General features: G+C 52.9%; 6 protein-coding genes and 1 pseudogene across 6 annotated transcripts, besides 14 other annotated features; all 7 read left to right on the top strand.

The window, feature by feature from the left end:
• Tc00.1047053507059.80 (glutamine-dependent carbamoyl-phosphate synthetase, putative) lies at positions 1-1,926 on the top strand (the record flags this gene model as incomplete). The annotated part of the gene is made up of 1 exon (XM_806588.1): positions 1-1,926. A coding segment is annotated over one exon (1,926 nt), but the record flags the coding sequence as incomplete, so codon positions are not given.
• Positions 1-5,803: a sequence feature (heterozygous, non-Esmeraldo-like haplotype).
• Positions 1,949-1,993: a microsatellite.
• Positions 2,100-2,123: a microsatellite.
• Positions 2,462-2,503: a sequence feature (AT_rich).
• Positions 3,041-3,103: a microsatellite.
• Positions 3,107-3,136: a sequence feature (AT_rich).
• Tc00.1047053507059.70 (dihydroorotase, putative) lies at positions 3,355-4,521 on the top strand (the record flags this gene model as incomplete). Its single annotated transcript, XM_806587.1, has 1 exon — positions 3,355-4,521. The coding sequence occupies one exon, from the start codon at positions 3,355-3,357 to the stop codon at positions 4,519-4,521; it is 1,167 nt and encodes a 388-aa protein (XP_811680.1).
• Positions 4,884-4,906: a microsatellite.
• Positions 4,930-6,306, top strand: Tc00.1047053507059.60 (orotidine-5-phosphate decarboxylase/orotate phosphoribosyltransferase, putative; the record flags this gene model as incomplete). Its single annotated transcript, XM_806586.1, has 1 exon — positions 4,930-6,306. One exon carries the CDS (start codon positions 4,930-4,932, stop codon positions 6,304-6,306), a length of 1,377 nt encoding a protein of 458 aa, XP_811679.1.
• Positions 5,804-6,577: a sequence feature (areas merged during assembly that could not be assigned to a particular haplotype. This can correspond to areas where the two haplotypes were merged or to regions with more than two copies in the genome that were merged during assembly.).
• Positions 6,578-6,972: a sequence feature (heterozygous, Esmeraldo-like haplotype).
• Positions 6,973-25,716: a sequence feature (areas not merged during assembly with more than two copies in the genome that could not be assigned to a particular haplotype).
• On the top strand, positions 7,610-10,390 carry Tc00.1047053507059.50 (trans-sialidase, putative; the record flags this gene model as incomplete). Its single annotated transcript, XM_806585.1, has 1 exon — positions 7,610-10,390. One exon carries the CDS (start codon positions 7,610-7,612, stop codon positions 10,388-10,390), a length of 2,781 nt encoding a protein of 926 aa, XP_811678.1.
• Positions 10,547-10,616: a sequence feature (A-rich).
• Positions 11,163-11,189: a sequence feature (AT_rich).
• On the top strand, positions 14,032-16,893 carry Tc00.1047053507059.30 (annotated as a pseudogene).
• Positions 19,271-22,078, top strand: Tc00.1047053507059.20 (trans-sialidase, putative; the record flags this gene model as incomplete). The annotated part of the gene is made up of 1 exon (XM_806584.1): positions 19,271-22,078. The coding sequence occupies one exon, from the start codon at positions 19,271-19,273 to the stop codon at positions 22,076-22,078; it is 2,808 nt and encodes a 935-aa protein (XP_811677.1).
• Positions 22,157-22,254: a sequence feature (A-rich).
• Positions 23,539-24,951, top strand: Tc00.1047053507059.10 (mucin-like glycoprotein, putative; the record flags this gene model as incomplete). Its single annotated transcript, XM_806583.1, has 1 exon — positions 23,539-24,951. The coding sequence occupies one exon, from the start codon at positions 23,539-23,541 to the stop codon at positions 24,949-24,951; it is 1,413 nt and encodes a 470-aa protein (XP_811676.1).
• Positions 23,710-23,755: a sequence feature (GA-rich).

Raw genomic sequence — 25,716 nt, 5'->3', positions numbered from 1 at the left:
TTTCTTCTCACGAAGGATAAACAACTGCGTGTGATGAGGGCAACATTTCGAAGCTCGCGTTCTGTTCCATTTGTGTCAAAGACGCTTGGCATATCATTTCCCGCCGTGATGGTGTCGGCTTTTCTCTCTCAACACGACTCCAACCTCGTGCCGATCAAACGTGCGAGGATGACACACATTGGCTGCAAGGCATCTGTGTTCTCATTTAATCGCCTCGCCGGTGCGGACCCTATTCTTGGGGTGGAGATGGCGTCCACGGGCGAGATTGGCGTTTTTGGGCGCGACAAGAAGGAGGTGTTCCTCAAAGCGATGCTCTGCCAGAACTTCCGGTATCCACAGCGTGGTGTATTTATCAGCTGCGATGTAGACGCAATGGCAGAGGACCTCTGCCCCTACTTTGAGTGCATCGCGCATCGATTTCCCGTCTTTACCTCGAAGCAGACCTCACGCGTGCTGGCGGATTATGGCATTCCACACACCGTTCTGACGCAGCGTCATGAGGACAGCGAGCCAACGTTTGATACGGCGGTCGCTGTAAAGGAAAAGTTTGATCTTGTCATTCAGCTTCGTGATAAGCGTCAGGACTTTATGCTTCGGCGTTGCACGCAGGAGAATGCCACGCCCGACTATTGGATTCGGCGACTTGCGGTGGATTACAATCACTCCCTGCTTACGGAGCCCAATGTGGTGCGCATGTTCTGTGAGACTCTTGATATGGATGTGAAAGAGATTGAGATTGAACCATTTCGCCACTACGTTCCACGAGTCTATAACAAAATGGAGAATGACAATTACACCATGTTGCACCGCCACAAGGTCGGTCTGTGTATCACCTCCACGAATGACAGTAAAGTGCTTGCGATAAGTCTGAGGGAGGAGAAAATTGCACTGACATGTTTTCACGCATGCCTTGGTGGCATAAAAAACAACAGTGAGGAGATTGCCGAACAATTCCGCTCGATTGGAGTACCAGTAGAGCTCATCGACCTCCGCACTGAGATGGCAGAGCTTGGGTTTGACATGGTGATGGCTATGGTTGACGATGACACGAACAACTGGCATCTGCAGAAGCTAAGCTTGCATGTTATGGGCTTGTATTTGCTTAAAGCCATGCGGATGCGCCATATGACGGTTGTGGCACAAAGTTCTTCTCGGGGAAAGAAGGATCTGAACTTTGAGCGATATGTTCGCACTTTTTTCCCACAAATGGGCGTCTACAACCCATGGCGTGATCCAAGTCTACTGGACCAGTTCCCCAGCGAGGCCCACAAGATTGCCTTTTTGCGCATGCACGGGGTGGAGGCCAGAATCGCTCAAGCTGAGTCACACAGCAGTGTGTGCGGCATCACGTATAGTTTTTCAGATACGCGTAGCATGCCAACGCCGCAGATGGTGCGCCCATTGCGGGATTGCCTCTCTGTGCCGGAGTTTTGTTCTCTCACCTTTCGCAGTGCTCGATGCACCAATATCAACAGAAAAGAGGTGACTCCGCTGCAGGCACTTCAAATGGCGAATGAGATTGCTGGCCGCAATGGAATTGGATTGGTGCGTACGCGCGAAGGGGTTATGTACGAGACGCCTGGGATGACGATGCTTTCAAAGGCTCTTCGCTTCTTGTACGATGTCTGTTTTGACCGCGGCGCGGCAGACATGTTCCGCTTGTACTCGGGCCACCTAGCATCACAGCTGGCAACGCAGGGCCTGATGGAGCGACATACGCAGTCCGCGCTGGAGGCTATTCGCTACCTTACAAGCGAAGTGGACGGTGTTGTAGAAGTTGAGCTGAATCAGGGTGAAGTCATTTTCTTGAAGGTGTCACACGTGAGAAAGCCAGCGAAGAAGCGTGTGGCGAAGCTTATGACGGAGGAGGAGCTGGAAGATGTATTCCAACCCGGCAATGGCTCTTTCAGCGACGTTCAGTGGTGACACCGAGTGCTTCTTTAAAAATTACATACATACATAAATACTTATATATATATATATAGATATATATCGATAGATATAAAGAAAACTGAAACGGAGAAAATAAAATAAAATTACGGAGAAATAAACAAAAGCGAGGATTAAAATTAAGGGAAAGCAGAAAAAAAAAAAAAATGTTTTTTTTTTTTTTTTTTTTTTTTGGATTTGACTTTATTTATTTTTTTAGTTACTTGTTGTTTTTGCTTTTTGACACAATGGATTGGTCACGATGTCTTCCTTTTCACCCACGCACGACGTCCATTTTATTTTCACTTTGGGAGGGAGGGAGGGAGGGTAGCTCGGTTTGTGTCATGTTGTTAGGTCAGTGACTCTCTCGCCATGGCATGCGTCTCCATCTGTGCCTGAGGCGTACATGCATTGAAAGAAAAAATAAATAAATAAAGAAAAACGTGGAGGCACAAAAACGCCGTTGGGTGCGCGGCACAACGAAGAAAAGAGGCCAAAAAAGAAGCAGGTGAGAAAAATAAAAATAAAGTGCATATATATATATTTATATATGCTTTTTTTTTGTTTTTATTTTCTTGAATAATTTCGATGGCACGTACTTTTTACGGCAACACGTGCCCCTCAGACTTCATGGTGTTGCTGCCCTGTTCCACCACCACGCGTCTGGTCCGGGCGCCACGATGAGGCTGTAAAACATAAAATTATGAGGTAAAGGAAGGGATATATATATTTGGCCGAAGAAAACATATGAATGCACGTGCATATTTATCTGCATGCTGTTTTAGCTGCGGTCTCGAGTGGTTTGCAAAATGCCGGCAGAAATAATAGGCATTTATTTAGCATAAGTGAGGCTACATATTCATACAGAAATGCATACATGCGGATAAAGGGGGAATGAGAGGGTGTTACAGTGTGAGCAAGAATGCGATAAAGCTTTATATAAGCAATTTAGTAAATCAGCTAGATGCTATTATGAAGTGGTAGTAGCATTTTTACCACCGTGGCATGTGAAAGTGCTGCGGTGTTTCCTACTGAGGGAAAAAAGTATTGGTTGGAGGGAGAGAGGGTGAAGGGTTTAGGCGGTGTTTGGGATTAAATTTTAACGCAAAAGTTTTTATTTTTTATCTTTATTTTTTATATTTTTAAATTTAATTTAATTTTTTTTCTTATTCTTTCGTTTTTTTTTTAAATTATTTTTTGTTTTTTTCCTGTGGAGGGAGACAATGACGAGCAGTCGGGTGATGGCTGTTGGGTTAAAGGGGGAGGTGAATTGCGGGCGAGCCATATCAATTTTCCTTTTGTTTATTGCGTTCTTGTTGCCTTGTCGTGCATCCTTCCCCCTAACCGTCTTTTTGTGCGGGGTGGCTTGCGGCGATTATCTCGAGGGCATTTGGCGTTGGGGGTAGTGAAGCAGGGAGGAGGGACATGCAAATGACGTCCATGGCGCGGGTGGAACTGCCCACACTTGTTGACTGCCACGTCCACTTTCGCGAGCCCGGCCTGGAGCAGAAGGGTGACATGCGGAGTGAGTCCGAGGCGGCCTACGCGGGTGGAATCGGTGTGGTGTGCGACATGCCCAACACAAAACCACCAACGCAGACGATCACAGCGTTTGCTGAGAAGGTGCGTCGTGCCAAGGCGGTGGAGAAATTGTGCGACATTCGCTTATTTTTTGGTGCTACCGCCCACGAGCATCTGCAGGAATTGGAGACGCTGTGGACACAACCGCAACACGCGGCTCTCAAGGCCCGTTGTGCCGGACTGAAGCTTTATCTTGACAACTCCACCGGGAACCTCAAGAGCAGCGCGGATGTGACGGAGGCCGCCTTTGAACTTTGTGGCAAACTTGACATTCCGCTCGTGGCGCACTGCGAACACGCGACGCACAATGACGAAGCTTGTTCTGCGAACCCTTACACAGGGCCGCCGTCGCACTCATTGCGACGCCCGGTTCATTCAGAGTCTGCGTCCATCGTCTACGGTATTGAATTGGCCCGACGTCACGGCACACGCCTGCATGTCGCTCATCTTTCAACAGGTGAGGGTCTGGAGCTTGTCCGTCAGGCGCGGGCAGAGGGGCTGCATGTCACGACGGAAGTTACGCCGCATCATCTGTTTTTGACGACGGGGGATTATGGTTGCTGTGGGGCGCGGGTGAAGGTGAATCCTCCTGTGCGTCCCCCGGAGCATCATGAGCGGCTCTGGGAGGGTGTGCTGGACGGCACAGTGGACTGCATTGGTACTGACCACGCACCACACACGCTGGAAGAGAAAAGCGACGCGACGAACCCGCCAAGTGGAATGCCTTCTATTGAGGTGGTTGTTCCGTTGCTTCTTACAGTTTGTGCGGGGCGCTGGCCGCACCCAACAGCGGCAATGCCGAAGGTACTTGAGGCACGAAGACTGACAATTGGGGACATTGTGCGGCTCATGCACACCAACCCCAACCGTATCTTTGGCCTAGGGTTATCGGAGAAAAGCCAGCGTTTCTTTGATCTCTCCATGGAATGGGTTGTGAAGGAGTCTCAATTGAAATCCAAGTGTGGATGGTCGCCGTACGCGAACTGGCATCTTGTTGGCAAGGCTGTTTAGGTGTTTTTATGGTATTGGTGTCGTTGCCCTCACGGGTTGTAAACGACCGCGGGGTGGGTAATTAGGAGAAATGGAGGAGGGGGATGGTGGAGTAAGCTCCTTCTGGAGTGCTGCTGCCACGACGCCTAGCGGCTGTAATGCCGTGTAGTCTTCAGGTCTTTACGTGGCGTTGATGTTGTTTTATTGATTTTTTTTTCCTTTATAAATTGATTTCCCGTCGTTGCTTAAAAATGCGGCTGCAGTCCGAGAGCAAAGGAGCAACACGGCGTCCAGTTATCAGACGTGACACAACGTGCCCGCAGGAAAAAAAAAAAGAGGATCACTTTATCCTCATCAGCACTGAATTTGAAGATAAGGCGAGAAACAACAACAACAACAACAACAAAAAGAGAAAAGAGAAGGGGATTTATGCCAATGGCCTTCTTTGACATGCTTAATGAGCGGGCAAAGTCGACGCTGCTCTGCATTGGGTTGGATCCCCGCGCAAAGACAGCAGCCGAAGCTGCAAAGGAGTGCATACGTCTGATTGACGCTACAGCGGAATACGCCGCCGCATACAAGCCAAACGCCGCCTTTTTTGAATTTTTTGGTGAGGAGGGTTGGAAAGCACTGCAACAGGTGATTGCTCACGTTCCTGCCAACATTCCCGTTGTTCTGGATGCTAAGCGTGGCGACATTGCCGATACTGCAGAGGCTTACGCCAAGTCTGCCTTTGAGCATCTCAAAGCTCATGCAATTACGACGTCCCCGTACATGGGTGGCGACTCCCTCTCGCCGTTCCTGCAGTACGCATCGAAGGGTGTGTTTGTCCTCTGCAAGACCTCCAATAAGGGCTCCAATGAAATTCAGTGCCTCCGCGTGAACGGCCGCCACCTGTACGAGTCGGTCGCAGAGCACGCAGAGACAGTGTGGAACTACAACAAGAACGTTGGTCTTGTTGTGGGCGCCACGGATCCGATTGCTCTCAGCCGCGTGCGAGTGCGTGCCCCGACGCTGTGGTTTCTTGTTCCTGGCATTGGTGCTCAGGGCGGTGATCTCAAGGAAGCTCTGAACGCTGGCCTCCGTGCCGATGGCAGCGGTTTGTTGATCAACGTCTCACGTGCTGTGGCACGTGCGAAGGATCCCCGCGCGGCGGCCAAGAAGTTTTGTGAAGACATCAATCTTGTTCGCTTTGGCAAGGCTTGCTCCACTGATCTGGCTGCGGCGCTTGTGGCTTCCCGTTGTGTTCGTTTTGGCAACTTTACATTGAAGTCTGGCAAGAATTCACCGATATATTTGGATCTTCGTCGTCTGGTGACGCACCCCTCTATTCTACGCCTGGTTGCACGCGAGTACGCCAACGTGCTGCGAACGCTGCAGTTTGACCGTCTCGTTGGCCTGCCTTACGCGGCGCTCCCCATCGCCACCGCCATCTCCCTTGAGATGAACATCCCGCTTGTGTACCCACGCCGCGAGGCGAAGTCGTATGGCACGAAGGCCGCCATTGAGGGCGATTACAAGAAGGGCGACCGCGTGGTGGTCATCGACGACATCGTCACGACCGGGGGGACGAAGTTGGAGGCGATTGAAAAACTGAAGGCAGCTGGCCTGGAGATTGTGTCGATTGTCGTCCTCATTGATCGTGAGATGGGGGCGAAGCAGCTTCTCGGTAGCCTCGGGTACGAGCTTGAGGCGGTCGTCACTCTCTCGCAGTTGCTGCCACTGTGGCGACAGGCAGGGGCGATCACGCAGCAGCAGATGAAGGACGTCCAGTCTTTTATGGCGGAGGCCAGCAGTAAACTCTGATATGGCATCTGTGAGCCTCTCAGTCGCAATCGACAAGAATAAAGGGACAGGGATCAAATTAAGTCCAGAGAAACTGGGTGTGTGATAAGACGGCGTGGGTCGCACCTAATACAAATACATACACACTGCATTACCTGGATGAGAGAAACACAAAACAGGAACATTGGAATAAATCTCTTATCGGCATGCCATTGTCTCGACTAGTGAATTTATTCACCGTTTGCACTGCATACACATATGCGTGTCGTGTCCGCAGCGGACCCGTTTGGGGACTTCCTTGCTGCGGGGAAGCGGATGGACAAAAGGAACACTGCCAGTGAGGGAATTGGAAGGGCGGGAGATTTTCTGAAGAGAAAAAAACAAAGAGAAAGAAATAACTGTACAACCAGACTTCACCAAAAGGATAAGGAAAAAAAAAAAGGGCGAGATCTAACTGGCAACCAATGAATGATGACACGACGGCTTTGATGTTGGATTTAGCTTCTGATGACAAGAAGCATTAAGTGATATTTACCGAGGCGTACCTTTTTTAATTTTGCTTTGTGGATGTGTGTGTGCTGCCACCGTGCGTGATTGTTGAGGTTGGGGCCGTGCCGCATGTATCGCTGCCATTCAGCTGTGCCTCTTGCTGTGCTGATGTGCCTCCCTGTGCTCTTCTTCTTTTTAGCTCCTCTCCCACAACACACGTACACAGTCACATGGGTATTTGCACAGTGCTCTTCAGGAGTGCTTTGGTGATGGAGATACTTTGGCTTGCGTCCCGTGCTGACATGTAGAGGCCGCTGCGTGTGTGAGTGCGGTGGAATCACGGTGACATCGGATGAATGCGTGTGGACGCCTTCTCATTTCGCTGGGTGCTGGCTGACGCGGCTGCACGATGCCCGCCATGCGTGAAGTTGTTGCCTGCTCTTGGGGTCATTCTTCTCACCCCTCTGTTTTTGCACTGCCGGATGCGGGCGTTACCTGCTTTTTGTGTGCTGACGCATGACGGACGGTGCCGGGCGTGGCTCCTGCTGCTGCTGGTGATGACCGTCGCTGTGTGTTCCCGCTGCACTGTTCATCCTTCCCGTTTCATGTGTCTGCGTGCGTGAGTTGTTGTTGAGGGTGACTGCAGCGGGGATGATGATGATGCCACTCACTGTGGACGCTGGCGGTGCTCACTGCTTCACTCCTTTTTCTTAACTTCTCTCTCTTACCCACACTCAAAGGAAAGAAGTTAATAACAAGCGCTAATCGCCACTGTGAAATTGTAAGGCACTGAAAGGACCAACAGCACACACACCGCCCACACACACATATTTATATGCTCTCACTTGTTGCTGCTGTGGAGGCACCCCGCACACACAACCGTCGCCGCGTGACCGGATCCAGCGGGAGGAGGAGGGAAGGAGGAGAGAGTGAGCGGCAGAGGCCCAACATGTCCCGGCATCTCTTCTACTCTGCGGTGCTCCTCCTCGTCGTGATGGTGTGCTGCGGCAGTGGTGCTGCGGGAGTTGCGGGGAAGTCGTCTGGTCCTCAGTTTAAATGGAGGGGCATCAATGAGAGTGACGATGTAACTGTGGACTCGTTGGGTGCTCCCAGCCTTCTAAAAGTGGGGAATGACGTGTTTGCCGTTGCCGAGGCGCAGTGCAAGAAGGAGGCTGGTGGTGTCAGTTTTACTGGCGTTGCATCCCAACTTCTCACGAAAAAAACTGCTGAGACACCGGAGGAAGTTCTGGGAAAACCCAAAGATGAGACACAAGTACTGGAGGAAGGTGCTTCTAAAGGTCAAGAGAAGAAAGTGGATGTGAGCCGACCAACAACTGCTGTGAAGGGGAATGATATTTACATGCTTGTTGGACAGTACGGCAGTAAAGATTGTCTGAGCAGTGATGAAGGCGGCTGTGAACTTTTGCTGGTGAAGGGGAGCGTCAGTGGTGGTGGGGATACAAATAACAAAAAAATTGACTGGGAAAATACTGAAAATTCCCCGCAAGGACTTTTTGGCACAAAGCCCGATTCCTGGACAAAGCTGATTGGAAGCGGTGGATCGGGTGTTGAGATGAAGGATGAGACTCTTGTGTTTCCTGTGGAAGGCACGAAGAAGGCGGAGGAGGGCACTGAAGAGGGTGTGAAGACTGTCTCACTGATCATATACTCCTCCACGGATAATAAGAATTTAAAGCTGTCGAAGGGGATGTCTGACGGTGGCTGCAGTGATCCCTCCGTCGTGGAGTGGAGGGAGGGAAAACTCATCATGATGACTGCGTGTGCTGGTGGCCCTCGCAGGGTGTACGAGTCCGGTGACAAGGGGGAGTCGTGGACGGAGGCCCTCGGGACACTCTCGCGCGTGTGGGGCAACAACAAAAATGAAAATGTGAAACTCGTTAGAAGCGGGTTCATCACAGCGACTGTTGGAAATGATGGTGATAAGAGGAATGTGATGCTCGTCACTCTGCCGGTGCATGCCGGGGAAGGCAACGAAAAGGGCAAACTCCATCTTTGGCTGACGGACAATACGCACATTGTTGATATTGGGCCGGTATCCGGAGAAGATGATGACGAAGAGATTACCGCCAGCTCCCTGTTGTACAACAGTGGAGAGAACACTAATGAGAAGTTGATTGCACTGTACGAGAAGAAGAAGAAGGACGGTGGGAAACCATCACCTGGTATGGTCTCTGTGCTTCTGACTGAGAAGCTGAAGCGTGTGAAGGATGTGCTGACGACCTGGAAGGAGGTGGACGGACGTGTCTCCAACCTGTGCACCTCATTAATTGCTGAGAAGGATCCCCCAACCGGCGATGTCTGCGGCGCTGTTAAGATCACGGCTGGGCTGGTTGGCTTTTTGTCGGGCAACTTCTCTGGGAACACATGGAGGGACGAGTACCTCGGCGTGAACGCCACAGTAAATAATGATGAAGGGGCAACAGCGTCAACAGTGGCCAGCACGAAAAATGGTGTGAAGTTCACTGGGCGTGGCGCAGGGGCGGAGTGGCCTGTTGGCAAGCAGGGGGAGAATCAGCTGTACCACTTTGCGAACTACAACTTCACTCTTGTGGCGACGGTGTCCATCGACAAAATGCCGGAGGAGGGAGACACCCCCATTCCGTTGGTGGGTGTGCGTGCGGGCAGTAACGGAGAAAACAAACTTATGGAGTTGTCGTACGACAGCGGAAAGAAGTGGCATGTGCTGTGCGGTGACAAAACGACGACGAAGCTCAGCAGCACGTGGGAGGCAGGGACACCTCAACACGTGGTGATTTTGTTGAAGAACGGCACCCAGGGCTCCGTGTACGTCGATGGTCAGCGTGTGGGGAGTGAAGAATGTGCATTGGGCAATGGTGAGTCGAAAGAGATCTCCCACTTCTACATTGGAGGGGATGGAGTAAACGCAGCCAACAAAGAAGAAGTGCCTGTGACTGTGACGAACGTCCTGCTGTACAACCGCCCGTTGGATGAAGCGGAGATTACTGCGCTTAACCCGAATAAAGCCAATATTCCAGTTCAGGTGGACGGGTCTGTTGAAGGAGACGCGATTGAGACTTCTCCTGGTCAAGGAAAGGAGGAACAGAGACAGTCGATGGAGAGCAGTGGTGTGAACGGTGTATCCACACCAACAGTGCCCAGTGCCAAGACTTCCTCAGGAGGAGAGGGGTCCGCAACCCAGTTGGTGTCAGAAGAATCTTCTGATGGAACTCAAACTGTGGGTGGCGGTTCCTCGCCTGGCAGTGACGCAGCGGTGGAGACAGGAGACCGAAGTACGGTGCAGGGAGATGGATCATCACAAACTCCTGTGGGTACTCCCGCCACAGCAGATGCATATGACCCTAACGCTGAAGCCATGGGGCACGATGGAACCGCAGTGAATCCTGGGGCGAGCGCGGGCTCAGGTGCGGATGGGGAGGCAGCGGAAGGAACGGATGGGCAGAAGGAGGAGATCCACGCACAGAACGGGGACGTAAAGGCTGCGGCCCTCAGCAGCAGTCTCGGAAATGTGTCGCAGGGGAATAACAGCGATGCCGGCACCATGCATGAGAACGGACTGCTGCCATCGCTGCTTCTGTTGGGACTGTGGGGACTGTGGGGGTTGACGGCTCTGTGAGGCGTGACTGGCAGCCGCGTGGAGCACTTGCGACCTCCCCTGCACGGAATTAATTTTCCTGGAACTAACTTTTTCCTTAAGATAATTTTCTTTTCTTGCTTTCTGTTTGTAATTCATAATTTTTTTGCGTGTTTCGCGTGTGTGTGTCCTTAAAAATTTTTTTTTCTGTTATTAACTTTTGTCTGTTTTTTTATTTTTCATCCCCCATATCTTTTTTTTTTCTTTTGGGGCAATCACTATGGACGTTTTTTTCTTTTCTACTCTTTTAATTGTTTGTTGCTGCACTCTTCCTGTGAGGGGTGCTGTGTGTTTCCCGCCCAACTGCTCCACTAGCACACCCACCGACACGCTCGTGACGACGGCCCTGTGCGCCTCGCCCGCTGCACGCATGAGGAGGGGCCGCGACGAACGGCGCGCTGAGGGAGCCGTGACGTGTGGGCGTGCGACGAGGGCCTGTGGGGCGGAGCACACATTTCTTTCCTCTTGTTTTGTTTTCTTGCGGCCAGGGCGGGCAGACACCCGCAGCGCCACACACACAGCCACACCCTGCCGCCGTGTTTTTTTTTTTTTTGCTGCGCTCACTCTCCCGATGGAGTGACGCGACTCCCGTCATGTCTGCGTGCTTCTCTCAGTCCCCACACACACGAGTGACTGTGCTCTGCGGGCCGCACTCACGCGCCGATGAGAGGGCTGAGGGGAGCAGCAACACGCAGATGACCCCATGAAATATAAACGATGCGCGGACACGCAGAGGGTCGGACGGCTGAAAGACATTTAAATATATTTTTAATTTTATTTTCGGACAAAATATACAGACAGTTCGGTGTGGCCACACGGCTGCCAGGCGATTTTTCTTATTTTCAAATTTGTGCGGAACAGTAATGGACGATTTCTTTTTCATTTATAATTATTTTGTGTGATGGGGTTTGTGTAAGATGAAGGGGATGGTTTTCTTTTTGTTTTAAATAAATATTGTGTGGATTGCCACTGCTTGGACGGCAGTGCAGTCATGAGTTTGAGCGGTCTTCTTCTTGTTGCTTCCGCCACGCACCTCCGCTGTACATTTTTGTGCGTCTCTCCACGTACTCCGCTCCCTTTTTTCTGATATTTTGCTTTGTGTTTCTGCAGGCACACACAACCACACACGCACACAACCACACATTGCAGTGGATTTGAATGCTTCTTTTGTAGTGCATGCTGGCAGTTGCGGGTGGCTGCTGTTGTCTTCTTCCGTGGCCATGGGTAGAAGGGAGGGAGGAGAGAGGGACCGCGCACCGCGAGTCACTCTTCCTGCGGGTGTGATGCGTGCGGTGGGCTGCGACTGCTGTGGAGGGCCGCATCCTTTCGGTGTGCGCTTCTCCGCCGTCGTGCCGTGTGTTTGCGCATGCCATTTGTTATGCGCGTGCGTGCTGGGCATGTTTTTCCGGAGCGTTGGGCGGCCACCATCTGTCTATGGCGGTTTGCGTGAGTGGGCACGTGCGGATGAGGGGCAGGGCGCATGGAATGAGGGAATGGCTTGAGGAAAGGGGAATTTGGTTTGAAGGGTATTTGGACCGGATTCATTTGGCTGCGGTGGACACACGCACGATGGATGTGTTTCCGCATAATGGGGGAGGATGCGACAGGATTTTCCGAAGTGGCCCGTCAATGCAATTCGGGTTTCATGGCACTGAGGCACAGTGGTCTTCCTGCAATGGCTGGTGACGGCCTCTAGTGGACCGGTGTATTTATGCTGCTGCTGCTGCTCGAGGAGGCGTAGAAGTGCGATTTGAGGTGAGCGGCGGAAGGGCCGCACATCTCGCAGTGACGGTCGTCGTTGGCCCAGCGGGTGCCTCTGAAGGTTTTGTTGGATGCAACGTCCTTATGCCCGTCTCTGGATGGCGGCATTCCTGATGCAGCCAACGAACGGGGCTGGGAGCGACAGTGAGACGCAAGCACGTGTGGATGTTCAGAGCGGCCGGCGCACCGCACGCTGAGCGCATGGCACGGTGAGGACCGGACCCAGAAAAGGGACACCGCGTGGGACGTCAATCTTCACTGCAGCGACCGCCACCGAATTCGGATTTGCTCGCACCTTCTGCGGTCCCTCTTCCTTCCCTCACTTCTGCGCCGAGGACTGTGCCGCGGGATCCAGCAGCGAGATGTCTGGCCGCAGGAACATGGCCCGAACAAATGATTTGTGGGAGGGGGATGTGCACTGCGACGAGAAGGAGAAAATGTTGCGAGACGACCACCACCGCAAGACCGGAGTGAAGTTGTGTTTTGTCCGCTTGCGCGAGGGCGGCCTGCCACCTGGTCGGTTAGGAGGATTATTTTTTTGCGTCGTTGCGCTCTCTTTTTATTCCGCTGCGTTTTCATGCGGACCTGCGAAGGGAGATTTGCAAGAAATTCCTGCGAGGCGTCCGTGCCGTCGTCGGAAAGGCGGAGTCCCCCTTGAAAAACGCTACTTTTTAAATTTATTTTGGACGGGGAGTTCCTGTCGATTCACTGCGACTTTGTTTTGCGGATTTGATGCGTGTGTTTCCGAGCGGTTCGGTCTGTGCTCCCGGTCCACTCGGATGTGGTGTGCGCGTCGACGCGAAGGCGCCTGCCAGCCGTTTTATTGCCTCCCCCGCTGTGGCTGCCGCCGCTGCCTTCCTCCCTTCCTGAGGTCCTGCGGCCTCTTGACACGATGTCTTGGAGAAGGCGTTGCCGCTCTTGTCGTCCATGTTATTTTGATTCTGGTGTCGTGGTCAGGAGACACTGAACGAGAGGGTTTGCTGCTCTTTTGTTTTGCTTATCCTCTCTGCCTGACGGCCGGTTCTACACAAGCGTGCTGCTCGGCATCTCAGTTGGTGCTGGCGGGTTTGCTCACAGTTGTCGCTGGCAATCGCATGCGCCAACTCTTCTCTGCTCCCTTTCAGTGTTGCATTTTTTTATTGATTGACGGACGCCATCCTGTCCGGCGTGCCAATTTGATTGGATTGTGTAGGACTGCTCGCCAGCGCCATCGGAGAAAAACAGACCGACTTTTCACGTGTTTAATTGCCGTCTTGCGCGCAGGTATTTTTTTCTCATGTTCTGTTGATGTGCACTCAAACAGCGAGGTGTCCGGAACTATGCGTGCGTGGAATTCTTCCTGCCATGTGAACTGCGGGCAGCACCGAGGGACTGTCACTTTGACTCCGCAGAGTTGTTGTGTCTCTTCGCGGGGTTGGCAGGGAGATTCCATGCCTTCTGCTACTGCTGGTGTGTCCCCAAATGTTGTCACTCCATGCGAATGATGTGCTTCAGCGAGTGAGGGGATTGATTGGGTTTGTGTGCACTCTGGCTTTGTTTTCTGCTTTGTGCGGGCACGCAAGAATTGATGGGTGGTAAAATGGAGCGGGGCGATGCATGGCCGCGTCTCGCCCATTGTTCACTGCACGATGGTGTGGTGCACATTGTGGTGCTGACTCTGCGATGTGACTGCGGTCCCCTGCGCGGCAATGGCGGTGGGTGGACGAGAGTGTTGATCCGCTGCGTGACTGTGGGATCGTGCCTCCTTTTCTCTTTGTTCCTTCCCTTTTGTGAAGGTGTGCACTTGTTTTTGGTGTCGGTGATGGGGCAAACAGACAGACAACGTGAAAAAACAGAAAAGGGCGATAAAAAAGGGCGATAGTGTGGCGGTGTTGGGGTTGGTTGCATGCCTCGTGTTGCTGCGGGGGCGGTTGGCCTCGGCTGCTTCACCGACAGGTGTTGCAGTGCGGCTGCATGGCGCACCGACCACCGAGCCGTGCGAGTGTCACGCCCAACGCCATTGGGACTGCGGGACGAAACAGCCGCGAGTGTTCTTTGGAGCCAGCGGCACCTGCTGGCCGCAGTTGGGCGGTGCGAGTGGGATGCTTCACCGCACGGGTGTTGTGATGGCACCTCGCCGTGGCTCTTGTGATGGTTCCGACGCTGCGGCTCGACATGTGGCGGGGAGTAGAGTGTGGCCGCAGTGGAGCATGAGCAGCACCAACATGAGGCTGAGTGATTTCCTTTGGAATTATGTTGGCGGCAGGGCGGCCGTTGATGAAAGACTACAATGTGACGATGGAGATGTTTGTTCGGGAGCCGGATGATTACGTACAAGACCAGCGGCCTCTTGAAGAAATTCTTAACTTAACTGCGTGCCAAGCGCTGGAGGCCATTACTAGGCCTCTTCACGAAGGTGTGCTCTCTCTCTAGGGCAACGTCGAGACTATGAAAGAAAAGGATACGATCACTCCTCTTGCAAGGAGAACACCAAACGGAGTACTCACGCAGGTACTGGCAGAAGCGAGGCGGGAGGCAGAGGAAAGGCTAAGACGAACGCAAGAAATGAAATTTACCATTTCCACTAATATCGAAGAGGTACTGTTTAAGGAAGAGTTCGCGTCAATGAAATGAGGCTGAACGAATTTCTTACGAGGGAACTGGACGGCAGGGGCATTGTGGACACCAATCGGGATGTCTTGCCGGAGGAGTTTTTCAGGGACCCCACGAATTATATCCGTGATAAAGGAGCGTTGAACGAGATACAGGCATCGGGTCGTTATTTGAGTATGAGGCGAGCTGGAAAGGGTGAAGTGATCTTCGATGAGGATATACGCAGGCTATGCGATAAGGGTGTCGACAATCTACCGGGGTGGTTGGTGGCTGCTGTGGAGGTAAAAAGCAACTGTTCATAACTCCACTAAACATTTCTTGGATGCAGCTGCCGAGGAGGCGAGGAACCCAACGACGACGAGCGCACCGGAGAAACTGGAGGGATTGTACGAGTCTGTGCACAATGCGGGGCGGAGCCATGCGGTGGAACTTCCGGACGGCGTGGAGCGAAAGAAAACGGGACAGGAATGGAGGTGCATGAGGGGAGGCCAGAGCAGTCATGGTCGTACAAGAAAGCTGACGACACCATCGAAGAGAATGACGCTGTGCAGCAATTTGATGCAGCACCTCCCGTGTTGATGGTGCTTGCCTCGGAGAAGGGATGGCCGTACTCGTGTCATACGATACAGGATCTTCCTGAGGACGTTTTTGTAAACTGTGAGGTGGATCGAGCGTGGCGGACCGTCAAGGGCGATGTAACCGCGTGGTCCAGCCCTCACGGTGGGACCGACTGTAAGCCCGAGCGACGTTTGTTGATTGGGACGCCCGATATCGGGAATTCGGTGGCTGCCGGCTCGTACCTCCTCTACCAGCTGCTGCACTGCGATGCCAAGAAACTCCAAGTGGTATTCCACTGTTTTGGTGGAGGAGATGCGTACGTGTCTGACAAGACCACCAGAGCGGTGACAAGATGCGGCGATGAGGACATGTGCGTCTCGGAGTTGAGAAGTTTGAGGAGGCATGGGAGGAATGTGTATATTATCTACGGTGTGGCAAAGGAGGGAACGCCGCCACCGAGACATTTTGCGCCTACTTCTGGATGGGGCATGATTGCGGTGCCATTCCCAAAGGTAACCAACTATGATGAGTGGGCGAAGCAACTACAAGCCGCGCGAGTCATCGTGAATTGCCCCGACGAGGTGGATGTGAAGGCGATGTGCGCCTGGATAACGCGTGATGAGACCAAAGAGAAACAAGCGGAATGCTGGAAAGAGGTCAAAAAACACATTTATCTTTTGTGATCGATTCCACGTCACGTCTTTGATGAGGAGGCGTTTAATGGACGCTGTGGAGCGGTGAGGTTTGCATTGCAATCGATAAACGAGGTAACTGTGAAAGAGTACTTTTCACGGGGAGGTGAGTTGCCATGGTGTTCTGAGGGTCCGTCCCACAGGCTTGTGAAAGTTGTTCGGGAAATATACGCAGGCGGTGTGATCCTTTTCAATGCACCGATATCTGCTTGCCTCGAGGAACGGACATTGGAACTATTCCCAAGTGTAGCAGAATAAAATAGCTTTTGAGGCTGATGTTGGCGTCGAGGGATAATATTTTGCCAATATTTTTTGGATGGTTTGTTTTGAAATCGTTCACGGAGGGTGCCTTTGCCAAGGCAATGGCGACGAAACTCACGGAGTTTGAGCCGCCAACAGGACGTCAAGCAACGCCCTGCGTCTTGAAGTTGCCCTGAATTGCATCCCAAGGGAGATGAGGGTTTGCTGCCGAGTGAATATGAAAAGACGATCCGTAAAATAAAGTACGGGGTGCTGCACACAGCGTGGGCCACAAACTTTCCGCTGGTGGACGCCTTTTTTTTCTTTGTGAAGATACCAGTGACGCTGTTTGGGCTACGGATGGCTACGGCGGGTGAGCACTACACGACAACCAGCACTGTGCGGCAGTTCACTGAGTGCCTGGCGGCATATTTTAATGGTTGGGAGGAGTTATCTCGGGACATGTCGTGGGTGATTATTTGTGTGCAGCACGCAGACAGCACGCCGATGACTGGCAGAGATGTGATGTCGACGATTCCGATAATGTGAGCGACGAGAGCCGTGAGATTCGGTGTTCTGGAGGAAGAGGTGCGCCAGTACCAAGTGTCAATACCATGCAGAGACTTTAGAAAAGGCGAAGCACTCCGAAGTGAGGAATAACCACAGAAATGGGAAAATAGATTAGGAAATTGCAAGTGAACGGGTCATTTTGATTTGTGGTAAAAAATATTGTGGGATTTATGTATTTTTGGATACGTGTGTGTGTGTGTGCGTACGGTGCGGGTGCACCAGCACCATGCGGCAGCACCGCACACAAATGCCAAAATGTCCAACGCTATCGAACTCAACAGTGAGAGAAGAAATTAGGGAGGGAAAGGGGTTGCTTGGCTTCTGGTGAAAAACATTGGGTGGTTTTCATACGGTATGTTGATTGATTGTGTGTGCATACGAGGCATAATTGGAGAATTGCCCCGGTATGAGGGAATCATTGTGGCTGGTGGTGTCACGGCGTTACCGCATTGTCCATTTTCTTCTATTGTGTTCGAAGGCCCATCACTAACAGAAGCATCTTAGCGGGATGGACGACGAATAAGGTCTATTGAGGAAACAGTGCACTCCGTGTGACCGCGTGGAGTGAGGCGCCGCGTCATGGATGGATGAGGATCCGCTTCCGCGTGTGGCTCTTTGGGTGATTGCTTGCTCCGTGTGCGTTGTGTGCCGGCAGCGGGCTGTGGCCGTATCCCGTTGTCCGTGGGACTGAACTGGAGGCGGTGGCGGCGTGCGCGTTCATTGCGTGGATGCCGTCTCGTGGTGTGTGAACTGTGCGGCTGGGCCAGCTGCCCTCTCCTCATTTTGCCTGCTCTCTCTCGCTGTATCCGCTGTATCCGCTGTGCCCCGTCCCTCTCCCTCCCTGTTGCATTCTTTCTCTTCTGTCCCACCGATCAGCTGACTGGCTCCAGCGGCTCCACTGTGGATGACGATGACTGCGATGGTGACGGTGCGGCGTGTTGTTCCTTGCGCTCTTGTGCTGCTGCTGCAATTCCGTGTGCGTGACGGCTGCTGGGAGTCCTGGACATGTATCTGGTGCTGCGGATGCGGTGGTTGTGCCGGTGGATGTGTCGTGTGCTCCGAGTGACGGCATTTTGAGCTATCGCGTGCGTGGAAGAAGTGTTCTGCTGCCGGTGCTGAGGCTCAGCATGAGAATTATAATTTCAGTGGCTTTGGTGTGTGCATGCATGGCAGGAATGGTGAGCTGTGTGCTGTGTGCCATGTGGCCAATGCGGTGCACACATGTAGCAACTGTGCTGCCAGCTGTGCAAGGAAAGAGGAAGGGGCCACCGTTGCCTTCACGATGAATGTGACGACACATAAATACGCCGGCCCTTATGAATTGTGGCGGCGTCTATTTTCCCCCGATGGAACCATCCATCCGCCTGTACGGAGCGGCGATGCTGACCGGACGGGCATCCGTCAGTTGCCGCCACCCCGTGAAGGATGACACAAAATCCTGTGGGACAACTGCGCCGCAATTTAATGCTGAGCCGTCACGTCAACACGAGGATCGGCGGCGGTCTGCTGCGGCTGACGGACCCAACACCGTCGATCCGAGTCCCGCATCCAACACGGCGACCAACACGTCCGAGGCGAGGCCTGAGTTTGCTTACGTTTAAAATGTCAATGTGACTCCGACACCACCCGAAAGAAGGCCCACGCCTGTCACCGAGCCAAAGGGGATCCCATTGATGATGGGATGAGTGGTTTAATAAATGCTGAGTTGCCGCAGGGAGTCGATCTATTTGTGCCGCAGACGACGCTGGTGCAGCCGAAGGATGGGATTGTTCCAGTTACGACGAGGGATTCATTTGCCTCACCCTCTCTCGTCAGTGCTGGTGGAGTAATTGCTGCTTTCGCCGAGGGTCACATGGATGCCGAATATCAATGTGGTCAATTAATTATGTCCTTTTCTTCTGATCTTGTTGCGGGTTACATCGACTCTGTGTGGAATTGGTCCACTGTTGTTGGTGAGGTCAATGAAAGGATACATGGAGGGCACACACTGTGCTTGGTGCAGCGGAGGGAAAGGAGAGTTTGGGTGTTTTGCTCCGCCCCACAACAATCACGAAGGGCAACAGAGTGTTTCCTCTTGCGGGAGGCTCTGATGTGTCCTACGAAGGTGTGTGCTGGCGCATGACGAATAACGACGTGCCGGCTGTGGTTCCTGCTGCTGCTGCTCCTGGTGGCAGTCGCTGTGTGTTCCCGCTGCGCTGTTCATCCTTCTCGTTCCATTTGTCTGTGTGCGTGAGTTGTTGTTGAGAGTGACTGCGGCGGGGATGATGATGATGATGCCAGTCACTGTGGACGCTAGCGGTGTTCGCTGTTTCACTTCTTTTTCCCTCTTTTCTCTCTCGTACTCACACACAAAGAAAAGAAGTTAATAACAAGCGCTAAACGCCACTGTGAAATTTGAGGGCACTGAAAGGACCAACAGCACACACACCGCCCACACACACATATTTATATGCTCTCACGTGTTGCTGCAGTGAAGGCACCCCGCACACACAACCGTCGCGGCGTGACCGGATCCAGCGGAAGGAGGAGGGAAGGAAGAGAGAGTGAGCCGCAGAGGCCCCACATGTCCCGGCGTGTGTTTACTTCCGCGGTGCTGCTCGTCCTCCTCTTCGTGATGATTTGCTGCGGCAGTGGAGCTGCGGCTGCTGGTGAGGCGTCATCCCCGGGATGTTCAAAGCGTAAACGTTTTGTTTGGAGAGATAAGAAAGATGGAGAAACAGTGAGCTCGCTCTCTGTTCCCAGTCTTTTGAAAGTGGGGACTGATGTGTTTGCCGTTGCGGAGGCGCAGTGCAAAAAGGGGGCAGAAGGTGATTTTACTGGGATTCCCTCGAAGCTCCTGGAGTTGAATCAAGAAAGCCTAAAAGAGGAGTTGGATAAAACTGAATTGAAGACACAAGTACTGGAGGAATTTTCTTCCGATGAGAAAAGCGCCTGCCGTATAGCGGATGAGTCTGATTCCCAAAGCCAGACGACAGTACATGTGAGCCGACCAACAACAGTCGTGCGGGGAAGTGATATTTACATGCTTGCTGGAAACTACAGTTGGACACGTAATGCTGATGATCGGGCAGGTGGCTGGGGACTCATGCTGGTGAAAGGGAACGTCAGTAAGGAAGGAGAAAGGAACAAAAGAATACTTTGGAATGATACTTACGCTATCCCGTGGAGTTATAATGGCAATCAAAATGAACCCTTGAAAAGGCTGGTTGGCAGCGGTGGATCGGGCGTTCAGATGGAGGACGGTACGCTTGTGTTCCCGCTGGAAGGGACGAGGAATAAGACGAACCAGGGTGATGGCGCTGCAGAGGAAGAAAAGACTGTCTCGCTGATCCTACACTCGAAGGATACTAAATTTTGGACACTGCCGAAGGGGATGTCTGCCGATGGCTGCGGTGATCCCTCCGTCGTGGAGTGGAAGGACACAAAACTCATGATGATGACTGCGTGTGCTGATGGCCGCCGCAGGGTGTACGAGTCCGGTGACAAGGGGGAGTCGTGGACGGAGGCACTCGGGACACTCTCGCGCGTGTGGGGCAACAAACACGAGGGAAATGTGAAGGCTGTTAGAAGCGGGTTCACCACAGCGACGATTGGGGACAAGGACGTGATGCTCGTTACTCTGCCGGTGTATTCCAAGGAGGAAGGCAATGGAGAAAAAGGCGTACTCCATCTTTGGCTGACGGACAACACGCACATTGTTGATATTGGGCCGGTATCCGATGATGACGCTGCTGCCAGCTCCCTGTTGTACAAAAGTGCTGGAAGTGGAACTGATAAGGAGAAGAAGGAGGAGTTGATTGCACTGTACGAGAAGAAGAAGGGCGGTGATGAAGGAAAGCCATCACCCGGTCTGGTCTCTGTGCTTCTGACTGAGCAGCTGCAGCGGGTGAAGAAGGTGCTGGCGACCTGGAAGGAAGTGGACAAGCGTGTCTCCCAGCTGTGCTCGTCATTGATTGCTGAGAAGGATCGCCTAACTGACACTGCCTGCGGCGCTGTTAAGATCACGGATGGGCTGGTTGGCTTTTTGTCTGGCAAATTCTCTGATGGCACATGGATGGACGAGTATCTCGGGGTGAACGCCACAGTAGCAAAGAACGGTGCAGCAGCGGCCACAGGGCCCTCCGATGGCGCGAAGTTTACTGGGCGTGGCGCAGGGGCGGAGTGGCCCGTTGGCAGGCAGGGGGAGAATCAGCTGTACCACTTTGCGAACTATAAATTTACTCTTGTGGCGACGGTGTCCATCCACAACGTGCCGGAGGGTACTATTCCGTTGATGGGTGTGCGTGCGGGCAGTAAAGGAGAAAAAAAACTTATTGAGTTGTCGTACGACAGCGAAAAGAAGTGGCAGGTGCTGTGCGGTGATGGAGACCCTAAAGAGCTCGGCAGCATTTTGGGGACAGAGACACCTCAACACGTGGTAATTTTTCTACGGAACGGCACCCAGAGCTCCGCGTACGTTGATGGTCAGCGTGTGGGGAATGCACAATGTGAATTGGGAAGTGGTGAGTCGAATGAGATCTCCCACTTCTACATTGGAGGGGATGGAGGCAGCGCAGAGATCAAAGGAGACGTGTCTGTGACTGTGACGAACGTCCTGCTGTACAACCGCCCGTGGGATGACACTGAGATTGGCGCCTTCAATCCGAATAAAGCCAATATTCCAGTTGAGGTGGACAGGCCTGTTGAAGGAGAAGCGATTCAATCTTCTGGTGGAGGACCGGAGGAACAGGGACAGTTGTTGGGGAGCAGCGGTGCAGGTGTTGTATCCGCACCAACAGTGTCCAGTGCCACGATTTCCTCAGTAGGAGAAGAGTCCGTAATGCAGGTGGCGTCAGAAGAATCTTTCGATGGAAGTAAAAATGTGGGTGGCGCTTCCTCGCCTGGCAGTGACGCAGCGGTGGAGACAGGAGACCGAAGTATGGTGCAGGGAGATGGATCATCACAGACTCTTGTGGGTACTCCCGCCACAGCAGATGCATATGCCCCTAACGCTGAAGCCACGGGGCACGATGGAACCGCAGTGAATCCTGGGGCGAGCGCGAGCTCAGGCGCGGATGGGGAGGCAGCGGAAGGAACGGATGGACGCGAGGAGGAGGTCCATGCACAGAACGGGGACGTAAAGGCTGCGGCCCTCAGCAGCAGTCTCGGGAATTTGTCGCAGGGGAATAACAGCGATGCCGGCACCACGCGTGAGAGCGGACTGTTGCCATCGCTGCTTCTTCTCCTGTTGGGACTGTGGGGGTTCGCGGCTCTGTGAGGCGTGACTGGCTGCCGCGTGGGACACTTGCGGCACTCCCCTGCACCGAAATACTTCTCCGGGAACGAATATCTCTGATAATTTTACTTTTTTTTTCGTATTTTAAATTTATTTTAATGTTTGCTACTTTCTTTTTTTAAAATTCTTTTTTTAATTTTTTGTTTTTTCTTATTTCTCATTCCCCATCCTTTTTTTCGGTTTTTGAGGGGGCAATCACTTTGGACTTTTTTCTTTTCTACTCCTTTTAATTGTTTGTTGCTGCGCTCTTCCTGCGAGGGGTGCCGTGTGTTTCCGCCCAACTGCTCCACTCGCACACCCACCGACACGCTCACGACGACGGCCCTGTGCGCCTCGCCTGCTGCACGCATGAGGAGGGGCGGCGACGAACGGCGCGCTGAGGGAGCCGTGACGTGTGGGCGTGCGACGAGGGCCTGTGGGGCGGAGCACACATTTCTTCCCTCTTGTTTTTTGTTTTCTTTGCGGCCAGGGCTGGCAGACACCCGCGGTGCCACACACACAGCCACGCCCTGCCGCCGTGTTTTTAAGATTTTTGCTGCGCTCACTCTCCCGATGGAGAGACGCGACTCCCGTCATGTCTGCGTGCTTCTCCCAGTCCACACGCACACGAGTGACTGTGCTCTGCGGGCCGCACTCGCACGCCGATGAAAGGGCTGAGGGGAGCAGCAACACGCAGATGACGCCGTGAAATATAAACGATGTGCGGACACGCAGAGGGTCAGACGGTTGAAAGACATTTAAATACTTTTTAATTTTATTTTGTGGGCAAAATATATGCAGACAGTTTGGTGTGACCACACGGCAGCCAGGCGAATTTTCTTATTTTCAAAATTGTGTGTAACAGTGATGGACGATTTCTTTTTCATTTATAATTATTTTGTGTGATGGGGTTTGTATAGGATGAAGGGGATGGTTTTCTTTGTTTTAAATAAATCTTGTGTGAGTTGCCACTGCTTGGGCTGCAGTGCAGTCATGAGTTTGAGCGGTCTTCTTGTTGTTGTTTCCGCCATGCACCTCCGCTGTACATTTTTGTGCGTCTCTCCACGTACTCCGCTCCCTTTTTTCTGATATTTTGCTTTGTGTTTCTGCAGGCACACACAACCACACACGCACACAACCACACATTGCAGTGGATTTGAATGCTTCTTTTGTGGTGCATGCTTGCAGTTGCGTGTGGCGGCGGCTGTCTTCTTCCGTGGTCATGTGGAGAAGGGAGGAGGGAGGGAGTGCGCAGCCCGATTCTCCTTTTCCTGTGGATGTGGTGCACCTCGTGTGACTGCATGGAGTGAGGCGCGGCATCCCGTTGAGGGCGGGATGGCAGTGTAAATTCATGTCGCCGCGTCGTGGATGGCTGAGGATCCGCTTCCACGTGTGGCTGGTGGTGTGGGTGTGGGCGCCTTGTGCTGGCTGCGGGGACGTGGCCATATCCGTTGGCTGTGAGAATGAGGTGGAGGAGGATGAGGTTGTGGATCTCTCCTTCTTGTCCATGGTGGGGTGACTGCTGGCAGTGTGCGTGTGTGTGTATGTGCGGCCTCGCATTCTGTGGAATGTGTGGGCTGTGGCTGCCTCTTGCCATGCTGTGTGCTCTCTTTGCGCGTGTGTCTATGCTGCGCCTCTCTCTTCCTCTCCCTCTTGTTCTGTCTTTCCCTTCCCCACTCCGTGTGCAGATCAACGGACTGACCCCAGCAACTCTAGGAAGGATGATGACCACTGCGATGACGGCGACTGCACTGCGCCGTGAGGTGTGCGCCCTGTTGTCCCCCGCGCTGTTGTGCTGCTGCGCTTCTGTGTGCGTGGCGGCTGCGGCTGCGACGGGGGCTGCTGTACATTCAAATGATTTGTATTTCGTAGGGCCTGCTGTGAACCTGTTGGTGGAGGTCTCGTGTGCAAACAGTGGGAATAAGTCGCAATGGCGCTTTCCCGGCCAGACAAATTGGAATAAGTGTGCACTCGTACAGGGTGCTCATGACTACAATGTTGATCAGGAGAACAATGGAGGCTACACTGTTGTTGCGGAGGAGACTGTAAGCTATAATGTTGTTCAGGTGGGCAGTGAAGAATACACTGTAAGTGGTACATCTGACGAAGTTGTTGTTGTTATTTTGGATTCGTCACGTGAGGATCCCAGCCTTGTCAGTGAGTCACTTTGCCTCTCGGCCGAACGGATGTACTCGGCTGCAAAATGTAATGAATCCTGCAATTCATCTAATTCGGATGCAACCGCGTTTACGAAGGAATATTCTACGAGTAACGCCAGTGGTGTGTACAAGAAGTGGCTGGAATATAATAAGTCTTCTAATCCTGCTGCGGGAAGCACCCCAGGCGTCTGTCCGTTAAAGACTTCTGTTGAAAAGGCACCTGAGAAGGCTAACGGTGGACCTCAAGAGGCCGCTGCAGTAGCGTCGGCAGCACAAGTGACAGCAGTGGAGGCACCCGCAGCGGGGCAGACTGCAGGCAGTTCGAGTTCAGCTGCGAGTGGGGCCCCATCATCGGCACAGACTATTGAGCAGGGGATAGCCCCAGCGGACCCACAACCCGGTAACACTTCGCAGCTGCCAACAGGCGAAGGGGTTGGCAGAACGGATGCATCCGGGACGACGCAAACACCCTCAGCCACTCCCGCCAGCGGCAATGGTGGGGCCTCCGGTGCAGCCACGGCCGGTGCTGCCTCACAGTCCGGCAACCCGACATATACGAGGGAGGCCAACAACAGTGCCACCACCGGAGCGCAGGATCCCGGCACGTCGGACAGCAGCGCCATCGCCACTGCGTGGGTGCACACACCACTGCTGCTGCTGCTGACCGCCCTTGTCTGTGCCGCTGGGCAGCGGTGCGGAGCAGCCACACAAGAATGATGAAAGGTACGACTCGTCCCCTGTATATGTGTTTTTTCTGCCTGACGCCCTGTGGGCAAATCCTCCACCTCAATTTAGGAAGTGCTTTTGCTATGTTCTGTTTTCCACTGTCTGGCTGCTGTACACCGTCGTGAATGACGAGTTCCCTCTTGTTTGCTTCTGCCACCCACACGCGGTGCCGGCCTCGCTGCTGTGCGCCCCACGGACTGCACAAACGAGGAGTGGAGGAGCAGGCCGGATGCCGCATGGAATGTGAGGGATGTTGTGTGGGCTGGTGGAGGAATGCGATCTTTTCTCATGCTTCATTGCTTATTTTTGTGCGGGCAATGTACGCCCACACCCATTCCCCTGTGTTTTGGGGACACGTGAAATGAAAACTTTTGCTGAGAGATGTTTCTTTTCTTTTTTTTCGCCCCCCGGGAGTTTTTTTTGACTCCCAAACTTCTTTTGTTTTCTTTTTAAATTTCCTGCTGCTTTTTTATATTGTATTGCTTTTTGTTTTCTTGCAAATTATTTCTCTTCTTTTACTTGTTGCTTTAGGGCAACCACCATGGACGGTTTTTCTCTTCTACTTTTTAATTGTTTCCTGCTGCGCTCTTCCTGTGAGGGGTGCCGTGTGTTTCCCGCCCAACTGCTCCACTCGCACACCCACCGACACGCTCACGACGACGGCCCTGTGCGCCTCGCCTGCTGCACGCATGAGGAGGGGCCGCGACGAACGGCGCGCTGAGGGAGCCGTGACGTGTGGGCGTGCGACGAGGGCCG

Source organism: Trypanosoma cruzi, genomic scaffold (assembly GCF_000209065.1).
Source record: "Trypanosoma cruzi strain CL Brener 1047053517151 genomic scaffold, whole genome shotgun sequence".
Lineage (NCBI taxonomy): Eukaryota > Euglenozoa > Kinetoplastea > Trypanosomatida > Trypanosomatidae > Trypanosoma > Trypanosoma cruzi.
Note: the sequence above shows the minus strand (reverse complement) of the source record. Positions and strands in the feature narration are given on the sequence as shown.